Consider the following 13,677-nt stretch of genomic DNA (forward strand, 5'->3'; position numbering starts at 1 on the left):
TATTTTCTTTCCCACTCAATCCCCTCCTTACACATATGTAATGCCATGATTTGTCACAGAATATTCATTGAAAATTATCTATTTAAATTGGTCTAGTCTTCTGCTCTAGCCAAAAATTCTAACAGAATTATGGTCATTATCAGTGGGTATTAAAACTAAAACAGAAAACGTTATCCTATCCTTCTGCAAAACTGTGGTGCTCATTCACCTGCCGTATTTGAGCAACAATCCAGAACTGGAAGTGATCCACTGGGCAATTCAAAAGACCAAAGAAATGTCGAGGGCTCTTTTCAAGTATTAATTTAAAAAATAGTGTAGAACAACAAAGTCTAAAAGGACATATGATCAAAGTCTGTAAAACCATTAAGAATTTGGATATGGTGCACCATCTGGAGTGAGGACAAGAAGAGAGACAATGTGATTAAGTTAAAATTCAGTAGAGAGATGTGTAGAAATGTATACGAGATCATAGAAGAATCCAAACAGGGAAGAAGCTATCCTTTCGTGTTTTTAAATCTCTTTTTTAAGATTAAAGTGGATTAGAGTAGTCCACCTTGCTTATTGAAAGTGATGTTTTGCAAGTACTATTAAAGTAATCCTGCAGTTTATTTGTAGTCTGAATGTTTTTGATCTACTTCTTTAGTTATAAAATACAAAACTTATCCTAAAAGTTCATATTTATTAACTGCTTTATGGAACCACTTATCTTGTTTTGATGATAGGAGCAGTACTGCCTCAAGTTCTAGAGGAAATGGGAGCCACTGCAAATCTGAGGGTGAAGAGGAATCCTTGGTCTCACAGAGCTCAGTGCAGCCCCCAGGAGGAGAGAGTGAGACAAGTAAGGGCTTACTCTGCTTTGTGGTTACAAAACCCCAGTGTTGGATGGCCACCTGTTTTTCTCTTCCCTCAATGCTGCAGTCTTGTTTCTTGTTTTTAATAGATTACTCTTGCCTCTGTAGTGCAGCTTTTACTATTGATAAACAAACAGCAGATGCAGAAGGTAGGGACCTTAAGCATTTAAGATGAGGAGTCGCAGTGAAGCACAGTTTTCCTCTGTGGCCACAATGGCCAGGATGGGTGACCATTGTACTGAAAGTATGTGAGCTATAAATGTTAGTTTGAATTATCTTTGTTGTTTTTATACCTAGAGTGAAATTCACAGTATCTGTCTTGATTTTTTCAAAGAGTATAAGTGGTTTATGCAGGGGAAAAAAAGGAATCAAATCTAAACAGGTTATGAGTGAATTCTATTTCATAGAGTAAGTGCCATTTAGGGGATTTTTCAGAACTCTTTCCTAGAATATTTTTATGTGACCATTATATAAAATGTAGTGTCAAGCACAGAGCCTGGAACACAGTAGATTTTCAATAGATACTTGATAAATGAAGGAACAGATAAATTCTGTTTCTTATTCAGTGAATAGATACCTCAATATAACAGAATAAATATAAATAAGAAATATGTGTAAGACGAACTGTCTGGTAAGCAACTGTCCAGTTAGGAGCAAAAAAACCTGATCCTTCATGGGTCTTGGAGTTAAATCTCACAAATAAATATTTTCAATGGACAAACAGAATTTCTGGTAGAGTCAGCTTTCCTGTTTGTTCGTGATGGTGCAGATTATACCACATGCATGATGAAGGGGCAGAAAAATACTCAGTTTTAAGTTTAGATTTTGTGAAGTTTAGAAAAAGCAAGATCAAAATATCTAATGCAGAGGTTTTTCACATGGAGTTCATGAAGGTCCCTGGGCTTTGGGCAGAGTCAGTGGGCAGAACTGCACGGCCCTTCCTGATAGCATTTGTACAGTTTTGTCTGTACATGCATATTTGCATTACACTGGGTGGAGGTTTTATCTGAGTGTTAAAAATTTCTATGACCCAAAAAAGGCTTAAGAACTACTCAGGCATAGGAAAGCTGACGTATTAAGTTGGTGTTTATTTTTCTAGAAAAATTTGGATTGAATCGTAATTTGGTTTATTTCCCAGAAGCTCCTGAGGAATCATCAGAGGATGTGACAACACACCAGGAAGGTACATCTGCAGAAAACATAGTTCAGGACCGTGTAGACATAGGTGAGTTGTCTTGTGTTCTTTAAATAATTTGCTTCATATGGGAAAATAAGCGTTAATCTATGTTAGTCTCCCCACAGTTTTTAAAGACCACTTCCAAATAGATGTATTCTGGAATTTTCCTCTCTGTATAGGGGAATTAGACTATATTAGAAAATGTCTGTGTCAGCTTTGAAATTAGATTAAATAATGAATGTTGCAGACATGACCAACTGTTACTACTTTATTTTCTGACAGCACAATCAGACAAATTCACATCTGAGCCATTGGATTCCAGCTCAGGAGAAAGGAATGACTTTCATCTTGATAGCCCTTGTGGGGTTCCAGAAGAATCCACTTTGTCTGAGAAAGGCAAGGAACCAGGAACTTCAGATCAAACTAGCACTGAGAGTGCTGCCAATCAGCATACCACCAATCCCGAGCCTCAGTCACAAACAGAAGCCATCGGGCCTTTGGCTCATGAGGAAACATCAGCCAGGGACTCTGCTCTCCAGGACACAGATGACAGTGATGATGACCCAGTCCTGATCCCAGGTGCAAGGTATCGAGCAGGACCTGGTGATAGGTTGGTAAATTTTTAATTAACATGAACTATGAAAAATACAATTTACAAGGCTTTGTTTGAAATCACATAAAAGAGTCTCTCCATTTTTGACAGTTGCTTCCTCTAAGGGGGTCTCAGTCGTATAAACTCACAGAATGTTTTAAACTGTAAATAGTTTCACATATTACATTCTTTGAACAAACTGCATTCAGAGGGAAATAAAAGGTCTCATTGCTCTGTATCTCCAGCACTGAGGCTTGCTCCTCAATTTACAGAGTAAGAGAAAGGACTGTTGGGAATGACCAACAGATTATTAATGAAGTCAGAGTTATATTTAGCCATCAGATTGCTCTGCAGACATCCTGGCCTCTATCAGTTTTTTGTTTTTTTTAATGTTCTGTTTTTCTGCTTTTCTAATGGTCTCTGCATTAAGGTAGTGTGATGATAGTTCTGTTTTTGTGAGAACATGTTTTTCTTTGATTTCTGTTAAACTTAGCAACTCAATTTAGAAAATGCAAAATTACACCAAATAACAAATATTGTAACTACAATAAAATTGAATTGCCAGCATGTTCATATATTTTCCCGTTTTTCATTTTATGTGATCATAAGGATATATTTTATTTTTTAGTAGATAAAATAAATATTTTAAAGTATATTGCATTCCATACTTTTTGAAAACTATTTCTACAATTAGTGCCATCATATCTCGTTGTAAGTTCTGTCCTCTTGCAGAGAATCAAATTTTATCTTTAAAATCCTAGCTTACACAGGAGTGAAGAACTATTTCACATATTTCTGTGCTTAATATACTACTATTTATAAACTATTCTGACATTTCTGTCAAGTGAAAAATATCATGAATAGATTAATTTACCATTAAGGAATGTCAGTATTGTCTGATGATCAAAAGCATAATAACTTGGGTTTGCATCCTGGTTTTACCACTTACCAGCTAGATTTCCTCATTCAAATTACTTACTGTCTCATTAAGGTTCAGTTTCCATATCTATAAAACGAGGTTATAATTATCTAGAATTGTAAGAATTTTTAAAAAATCTATCAGTCAATCACAGGACCTTTTGTGCATTGAAATTACTAAATAAGTGATAGCTATATTAGACAACCAAGATATTCTGTGTGGCTTCTTAGACTTAAAAAGCAATTACAATAAGAATGGCTCTGGTGATAAAGATGGACAGAGGACCAGTAAAAATGCTGAACGGTGTAGCTTGCAGTTCAGTGAAACTGCCTTTCCTTAACTATGAAAGGATGTATATCTTCCTTTAGTCATATTTAGTCAACGTATTTACTTTCCAATGGCACTGTTTTTAAATGTAAAAGAAGTAATCTCTCCCTATATTTGTACTTAGAGATTAGTCAAACATCTTCTCTTTACCTGCCACACATTAGTCTTCAGCATTCTTAATATATATTTTAGACAAGTAAAACTTAGTTCCATTTCTTTCTATACCCAGAGGGAGTCCCTTAGAATATCATTACCAGTTGATGTATGCAGGTGAAGTTAGCAAGCGTAGCACAATTTGAAAATCACATTGATGGTTTCTCAAACCCGGGATGGAGAGGTAGATTCTGCAATTATTTTAAGCTTGTACATTTACGGCCTTCTATTTATATAAGTGAACATATGCCCTTGTTTTTTTCTGTACTTAGGTATCTAAAAATGATACTAAGGTCATAACTGAAAATAAAATTTAAGTATCCACTTTCTAGTAAAATGCACCATATCACTTTCAAGGTTTGTTTCTTTAGATAAGAAATTATGTATTATTAGACAGTTGCAAAAAATCAGAATTATTTAGCATTTTCTATCCAGACTAATTATAACACTTTTATACCAAGCCTGCTTTACAGCTGAGGAAACTGAGGTGCTAAGCAGAGGTTTTGTATATTTTAGACCTAGGAGAATTTTTTTTTAAAACGCAGTAATATAACATGAAGGAGAAAAGTGAATTTGGAGAAAGAATGGGTCTGAGAGAATCCAGAATTTTTTGCAGTGTATTATCCTTAGTTTGGGGATACTACCAGAAACTGTAATATCTTTCTGTTGAGCTTTATCATTTTCATAATACGGAGATGATTTATATGTTTTAAGGGTTCTCCCTTTGATCTGCCACACAGTTGGCGCCTGATAGCCTTGACCCGAGAGACCCAGGTGCTGAACTAGACGCACGATGTTTCGGAGGAGAGATGACCGGACAGCAGCCTGGAACTGACCCCACTTCCTGTGTGTTCTCTTGAATTCATAGTCTCATGCTTCGAACCAGATTTGAAACCACCTCTGGGTTGACATTTGCTTCCCTGCTTTTTTTTTTTTAATAAATATTATTTGATATTCTGTCTACTCAGTGTAGGTATTTAGCCTCTGTTTCCCATATGTTATTCTGTTTTATTCTATGGGACATAGTAGTAGACTTAGTGAAGAGTAACAGAAGAAGAATAAAATTCTTCCCCTTCAAGAAGCTTAGTAATTTATTGAAGAGGAGAGGACAGTATACAAGCCATTTATATACAAAAATAGACATACTGAGGTGATGCTATTGTAGTGGCTGTTTCACAGGCACATCCACTTTTCTTTGAAATTTACATTATTCTTTTCTAGTTATTTACCAGAAATTTGTAAGTGGTGAAAAATGTTCCTTCTGACTTCTATTTTAATAGTTCCTGACTTCCTTAGCACTATCTTGATTAAATCTTGAACTACCTATATAAAGTATACTTTTAGTATTTCTGCACCTTTCTAAGAGCTTTTCATCATTGAGGCTGCTGCCCATTTATCTTACTTCTAAATTTGGAGGAATAGATATGTTGACTTTTATTCTAAAGAGAGAAAGTTTAAGAAATTTTGTTTCTTAAGGACATGAGAAGAATCATTTACCAGCATGTAAGTAGGCATAAGATTTTTGAGAATTTCTCTTTCCAAAGGATTCCAAAGGTCTATTGTAACAATCATACCATTGGTTGTTAGAGTCTAAGGATACATCTCACACTCGGATGAAGTGCCCAACTCAAAGGATGCATGTCTTAGAGGTCCCTCCTTCCTGCCATTTGAGACGTCTAGTCAAGATTAGTTTGGTTAGGACAGAGAAGTGGCCCCCAAATGAAAAATGGTAAAAGTATATACTTAGATCTGTACTTTAATTCGTACGTAAAGTTACATAGTTGATCTTATAATTTTTCTTGCCCCAAATTGAATTTTTAAATGAAACCTAAGGAGTTTCTAGCTAAGTCGTTTTTGACACCCATGTAATAAAAATATCAAAACAGTTCTTTGTAATGCAAAGTAATGACTTCTTTTTAAAGATTTACATTCTTACAATTTGGTTAAGTAAACATGACCCAGGTTTTCACTTTAGGGCTGAGATCACGCATGAGAAGGAAATGTCTTAGAAAATAAAGTCCTTAACAACTAACATAGATATTTTAAAATGGAATGCTCTTCTCGTTAACTATAGCTGGTCTCAGTATAAATATAACTGGGACTCTTTATAGCAGAGGTCAGCAGACTTTTTCCTAAAAAGCCAGATAGTAAATATTTTAGACTTTGCTGGCCAAGAGGCAAATGGAGGCTATTATGTAGGTACTTATATAACCATTTAAAATGTAACCAAATAGGCATCTGGCAGATTGGGCCTAAGAGCCATAGTTGGCTGATCCCTGCTCTGTAGTAAATCAGTCTGATAGGGAGAAACCAAGCTATAGTCTATGGTAAAATGCCTCTGCTGGCAGGTAGCCAAAGTTAAAACAATCAAATCTATGAATCACTACATATTTGGTCCCCTTTAACTTTGTCTAGGGCAAGAACCTAGAACATTAAATGGAAACTAAATTGAAGAAAGAAAGAAATAATCAAACATTTACTTTCTAATCATGGTATTTAAAAAGCAATAAATAAAAGTGTATCCCTTAGTGATTTTATATACTGGATGTAGAAACATAAACATGTGCCCTTGGAGTGACTGGCAAGTGGTCAGGTTTTTTATTTAGATGGTCTTCATATAAACTGTTTTCGCGGTGCCAAATCCATCTTATAATAAATGGTGTGATGGCCTGGCTGGTAGTTCTTCCTCTTGCCAAACCCAAGAGGGTTTTTTGCTCTCTGAAGAAAGACAAGCATCTAAGTAAGCTTCCTGAAGAAGTCCTCACATAGTCTTGAATAGTTTTTAGTTATAGACTCAATTAATATACTCTAAAGATCTTTTCTGTAAAGCTTCAAGATATTAGTCCCATATTGCCTGTTAATCCCTTTTTAAAGTATTTCTTGTTTGCATAGAAATTTGGTTCCAGTTGCCTACTCTGGCCTCTGGAACATGGCCTTCATTTTTAAAGCCAGAATTCTTTGCATACTATAAATTTGCCACCATCTTTTTAGTCATCATTATGATCACTCTTTCAGTATTTCTAATAATTCAAGTTTATTCTTTATTAAAGAAAACTGCAGAGAAAAAAAGTAATCATAGAGAAAGAACTGAACTCCTAGAGAGTTAACAGCTCTCTTATTCTTTGCTTGCTTGTTATGTAGTCTTATGGTGAGAACAAATGAGTCAGTTCCAGGCTTAACTTTTTATTTCCCAAAGAGCAACTCAATCGTGAGGAGCTTAATGTAGGTGTTCCAGTAGCTGGTATTGACAGCATGAGTCACTGCCTTCCCCTAGCTCTGTAACAGGGTTAGAATCTAATCTATTTAAAAGATTGAAGGGATTAAGTGCAGTATCTTCCTTCTAATCTATCTTCGATGAGTGTTTGTTTCCTTAATTTTCTTATACACGTTTAGTTGAATGACATATTCTCACTTAATACCCTAAATCACAAAGGAAACAAAAGGTTTTTTAGATTTAGATGATTGATGATAAAAGTGGTGACCTTAATGCTTTAAATATTTGGTTCTTTGAAGTCTTTGTGAGTGACTTTAGTTATTGTGTTCCCTTCACTAGATTTAATATCAGAGGAACAACAATAGGTGATAGAATAATGAGGTAATTCAGTATGTTCCATTATTTTACTTTTCTTTATGATGAATTTGCCAGGTCCTCTTTTTCCACAGCTAACCACCTTTCCTATTAACAGTTAATACTTTGAACTTAACTGAACTCTAAGTGCTAAGCATTGTAAAGCAGGTTGCTTTTCACAAACTATGTTTAGCTGCATGCACTGCATGGGAATAGAATGAAAAGAAATTTCCTGTGTGCAGATATAACTGATGTTCACTTCAAGTGTGTCATATGATAAGGTAATTGTAATCTGAAATGATGTACTTTAAATATTGGTTACTTGCTTTGAATATTTTGTTGAAGAATGCACCTGATTTTTTTTTAAACTTGATTAGGATAACAGTTAGCCCCTTTTTGTTATAATGCAAGTATACTCCTTTTCCTTGAGATCCATGACTAAAAATGGACTTGAGTCTCATCCTGTGCATAGGTTTAAGATTCTGATTTTTTAAAGAACTCTTAACTCTTAAACACTTCTGTAATTTGAAAATTAACAATGGGGTACATTTTTAAATATAACTTTAAAGTGAAACTCAATCCCCATTGTTCATCTACCCAAAACCTGGTCTACTGACAAAGTCAACTTTGTACCTAATTCTAGTGGCACGTCTGTTATTTACCATTAGTTTCTAAAACAAAGTAGAATATAAAACGTAACATATAGCAACAATGAGAAATGTAAAATTGGTGGAGTTCCCCATGGGGAGCACAGAAATAATGAAATAAGCCAAAAAATAGTGTAGATGTATAGAAATCCTTGGTCAAGGCCCATTCTCACGAGGATTCCCGTGTAAAAGTCTCACAGTTGTTTTTGCTTTTGTGCTGGTGTTTCCAGTCTTTTAACATTAAGGTATATTTGAGGTAACTTTTTGCAAATTAGTCTGTTGTTATTTATCACTTTCTAATTAAATGACAGTAAAATGGGATTCGTTTCAGAGCTTTTTTGATTTTCTGATTTATAGCTTGCTTATCTCAAGTGCTCACAGTTTCTGCTTTTACAGTGAAGGTCGCAGCTAAAAAGTACCATGTTGCTTTCACTGAGTTATAGAAAATCTAAAACATTGAAATGGAGATTATTATAAATCTAAGAAGAAATGATAAAACAGACACTTACCTTCCCTTAGAGTGGGTGAGATTAGACTCATTCTTCTCTACCTCAGTTTTTTCTTTCTTACATAGAGATTGTCTGGGGAAATTTCTGATTATAAGGCAGTTTTTTCCTGACACCAGACACATTTAATCTGCTTTCCATTTTAGCCATTGGGGATATTTACGGAATGTAAACTTCTGCTTAGAATAAATAAAATTAGAAAAATGAAATTATCACACATTGTTATCTCTAGTGCTCATTTGGCCAGTCTTCATTAGGGACTGTCCTGTAGTGTTTTGTGAATGTGTCTTTCTATAATCTGCTGAGATTCTGAGTGATAGGTGCCATATTATCTGTTTCTTTGAATAATAAACAAAATGATAATCACCCCTTACTCTTCACTCAACTGCTATTACCTCATCACCTCTCACCCAGTCTCCTATTTAAATAGTCCTCCAACTCCTTCCAGTCTGTGTCCACCATCATCAGATCCGTTTTCAGTGGTTCTTCGTTGCCTGTGAGAGAGAAAAACCCCAGCTTCTTTGCGTGTTATCTAGGGTGTTTTCTGTTATGGCTGCTGCCAAGGATTGCTCATACTCTCTACATCAGCTGTATTTGGAGTGTCTCTGAATACACTTCATGCCTCCATGTCTTTACTTCCTCTGTGCCCTGCAACTGAAATGACCTCCTGTCACCATCATTTTGACCACCTCATCTTTCAACATTCATCTAAACTGCTGCTTCTTGAATCTTTTCCTGGCCCATACATTTCATAATCTCGGGCAGGACTGAACATTTCTTCTGTGTGCCCTTATATACATCTGTTATGCTACCTGTAATACTTTCTTGCATATGTGTATGTATATCTTTCCCAAAAAAGAGGCAAGCATCCTTAAGGACAGCAAAATACATGCTTGCATACATAAATAAAAGTTGGCAAAGAAGACACCTTTTTACCTAAAACTGTAGATAACTAAATTTTTATTCATATTTCCTTAGATGATCTGGCTTATTGTTTTCTTCCTCTGCTTCCTAAAACTTGAAATAAATGAAATAAATGAAAAGCTACGAATTACAGTTTCAGGGGTCCTATGACCTCTCCACACATTTGATGACTTTTTAGAAAAGACTTGTAGAACTCAGAGTCACTTGTAATCATGGTTATAGTTTATTTTGGCAAGGGAAAAAGACACATTAGACAAAGTCTGGAAGAATCCAGGCATACGCTTCCAACGTTCTCCCTCCTGGGATGGCTGTACAATATGCTCCTTGCTCCAGCAATAAAATGCGGTAACACCTGTGTAGTGTTTCTGCCCAGAGAAGCCTACTTAAGACTCAAAATCCAGTGTGTTTATTAGGGGCTGGTCATGTATGCACTCTGCAGCCAACCACAACTACCTAAACTCCAGACTCAGAGGGAAAGTAGGTATTCCCCATAAATCACATTGTTTGTATAGACCATCTAGGCAAGCAGGTCCATCAGGGCTTACTGTCCCAGGGAGGCAGAACAATGTGGGGAACGTTCCAAAAGTCAAGCTCTTGGACCCCAGCCAGGGGCTGGCTTTGGAAGCAGACCCTTCAAAAGACAGCAGCCTCAGGCCTGCTACCCTTTACTTTGTTTGCTGACACGTTGTGAGGCAAAGAGCCCAATTTCTCCCTCCCCTCATACCCCGAAAAGGAGCCGAAGCAGAAAGATGCTCTCTAGCAACCCATCCACCTCTCTTATTTCAGATACTTGTGAGGATATATGTCAAAATGACTGAGATTCCAATCTATAGACCTTTCTTGTTGGTGACAGTAGATGACTTAGTAACACTAACATGGCTTTTACTATAAATAAGTGCTCTTAAAAGTACTTAAAAATGTTATTTTTCTTAAAAACAAGTAACATCTTTTCTAAACTCTTGTTCATAAATTCATTTGGACAACAAACATTTTTTTAATTGATAATTTAAAGGTAAATTTGAGCCTAACTCTGAATAATCACAAATTCTAAATTTGGAGATTCAAATCAATGAGGTTTTCTTTTCTAAAAACCATTAAGTCATTATGAGAAGAATGTATACATAGTATAAATTAAAAGAACTTAAGATTTTTTAACTTGATATGCTGAAGAACAGTGGTATTCAGAGTTATAATGAGCATTTCCACTGAGGCATAAATAAATAGGATTTAACTATTCTTTGGCTTTAATATCTTTCTCTTTTCTTAATTATGTTTGTTTGACACATACTCATAGCACCTTTGGTTCCTATACCAAAATTATATAGCTGTTCTGAAAATAGAGACATAGAAACGTAATAATTATTGCCGAATCTCTCCGGTTGCAGAGCGGTGGGGGGGATTGAGAATAGATTCCCTATGTTTATGAAAACCTAATTTTTCGATCTTTGAATGAAAAAAATCAAGCTTAAGTTTTGTAAAATAAACACAGACTATTTTAAGATGGAAGAATTTAATTATGAAATTAGGAAGATGGGGCTTACTGTTGCCCTCAGTGTTCTCATACTCTGCAGTGAGGTCACACAATTTTGGGAATACTATACTCTATATACCTCTTTTTGAGATTCAAAAATATATTCGCATAATAAAGTCTCTGAGAAAACTTGCACTAAAGAAAACTGTTTAGCTTATTTAATCCATTGTTTTCCACTTTTATTTGAATACAAACCTGTTCAGTGGAATACCTATGAAAATCCCACAGTTTGGAGGATGCTCTTCCAGATCATTCCAGTTTGTATTCTAGATTATTCTAGATTGTGAGTATAGAGTCCATTAGATACCTGGTCTGGAAGACTTTTTGACTTTCTTTTAGTGTTTCACACTTGCACAGTGAGGAATTTTCTTTCTACAGGTTAATTCACAATTCACCTGCTATGATTCTAGTCTTGTCTTCATGCTCTATCCTTAATAGAGTATCCTTTTATATTAACCTCCTTTGGCTAACTGAATTATCCTTTAAATCATTTAATTTCAGGTTAAATAAATCAAGTCTCTCCTAGTCTTTAAGCTATTTTTTCTACCCTAAAATTTCTTTGTTCTCCTGCAAGCTAGTTTAATAATACCAGTAATATCAATTAATTTGTACTACTATAGCTATATATAATAGTGTTTTATAAAAGGATTTACCTTGTTCATATCTTATATTTTTAGTGCTGTTTAATGAATTTCTCCTTATATTTTATCCTAGTTCTCTACTAAACGTGCCAATTTAGTATTTCTTAAAAGTAGAACTGATAGACTATTTCTGACTGATATAACTTCCTCATTTAAACTTGGAGTCATCTGAAGAAATTTTGCTGACCATTTAGAAACACAATTTTATAGACTATGCAATTTAAAAATAAAATATAAAGACACTCAGGGAATAGGAAAGGCTGAGAATGTAAAGTCAGGAATCCAGGTTTTATATTCTTAGGTCAATTGTACGTCCTTCATATTCTTTCTGCCTTTTTTTTTTTTTTTTTTTTTACCATCTGTTAACTGCTGTCTCCCAGATAGAATAATAATAGCTGAAACCTTGAGATGTTTTTGTTGTTACTTTGAAATTCCTGGATGAATCAATTTTGTATTTATTATTTTATTCATTCAATAAACCCGTGACACTGTGGTGGATGCTGGTGATATAAGGATGATGAAAACACAGCCTCCATGAGCTCTCAATTTAGTGGGATACACAGACACACATAAATAATTACAACACAGTAATTGCAATGATAGCGCTTTGCATAGGCAGTGGGAGTATTAGGGGCTCCTAAGCTAATCTGAGGAGGGGAAGAATCATGTTTTTATACTTCTTGGTTTGTGACACAGTATCATTGTTGATTCATGTTTGTCTCCTTTTCTTTATTCATTTAATAATATCATAAGTACCCATGAACCCACCACCCAACCCAAGAACCTAGACTACTAGTAACTTAAATCTACCAATATCCTCCCTATTCTTTCCCCTTGCCCACCATACCAGTGGTAACCACTCTCCTGAATGTTATGTTTATCATACCTTGCTTTAAAAAGCAAAAAGTTATCATGTAAACATAATGATCATATAAACATATCATAAAACATTTAATTTGTATTACCCACTTTTAAACTTTACAAGAAAGGATATCATACTAGATATGGAACTGGGACTTGCTTGCTTTTTTTTTCAGTTGACATATGTTGTTAAGATTCATCCATGTTGTTATGTATAGCTGTTGCTCAGTTTTACTGCTATATTAAAATCCCTTGTATGACTATACCATAATTTATGCTTTTTCCTGCTAATGAGTATTTAGGTTGTTTCCAGTTTTTGCTATTATTAGCAGTGTTGCTTTTAGCCTCCTTGAGTTTTTCTTGGGTACATACATAATGGATTGTTTAATTTTACAACAGTTCTCAAATTGTTTTCCAAAGTGGGAGTGTAAATTAGTACAGCCACTAGGAATCCCATTGATCCGAATCTTCTCTAATACCTGATATTGCTGCATTTTTTATTTTGCTTATTAATTAGTATACATGGTCTTGATTTTCATTTCTGTATTTGCAAAATGAGATTATTCATCTCACATATGTTTTTTAGCCATATCTGGTTTTCTCCTGGGTTGTTTTTCTTTTCTATGTTGATTTATAGGAGTTCTTAATATATTTTGATACTAATCTATCATTTATAAGTGTGCAAATATTTTTCCTGGTTTGGTTTTTATTTTTTTTTAAGCTGTCTTTTGAGCAACGCTTCTTAATTTTAATCTTGTTGAATTTCATCAGTCTTTTGTACTTTCTTTTAAGAAATCTCTACCTGCCCTGGAATTTAAAAAATTAAAAATTTCCTTTCAAAGTTCTCTTTCAACATTTAAGTTATTAATCCATCTAGACTTGATTTTTTTGTTTCTGATATATATGTGTACCCTCCCCCAGCCCATTTAGATAGACCTCTTTTCTCTCCTGTGTCATATTACAAAGTTCCTTATAAACAC

At 34.8% G+C, this 13,677-nt stretch overlaps 1 protein-coding gene across 28 annotated transcripts in view; it reads left to right on the plus strand.

Moving 5' to 3' along the window:
- Nucleotides 1-13,677, plus strand: part of DCAF6 (DDB1 and CUL4 associated factor 6) — a 146,842-nt gene that overhangs the window by 111,556 nt on the left and 21,609 nt on the right. For 16 of the 28 annotated variants that reach the window (XR_011438959.1, XR_002807822.2, XM_070267643.1 and 13 more), the window contains 3 exons: nucleotides 723-838; nucleotides 1,990-2,076; nucleotides 2,311-2,638. Coding sequence is in view for 26 of the 28 variants with exons in the window: in XM_070267643.1 (XP_070123744.1) it covers nucleotides 723-838; nucleotides 1,990-2,076; nucleotides 2,311-2,638 (531 nt within the window). In the remaining 2 variants the exon portion in view is untranslated. Of the gene's footprint in view, nucleotides 1-722; nucleotides 839-1,989; nucleotides 2,077-2,310; nucleotides 2,639-7,572; nucleotides 7,615-13,677 lie in introns of all 28 variants that reach the window. The other 12 variants (XM_023640504.2, XM_070267636.1, XM_070267641.1 and 9 more) reach the window with 1 other exon arrangement.

This window comes from Equus caballus, chromosome 5, assembly GCF_041296265.1.
Source record: "Equus caballus isolate H_3958 breed thoroughbred chromosome 5, TB-T2T, whole genome shotgun sequence".
Classification (NCBI taxonomy): domain Eukaryota; kingdom Metazoa; phylum Chordata; class Mammalia; order Perissodactyla; family Equidae; genus Equus; species Equus caballus.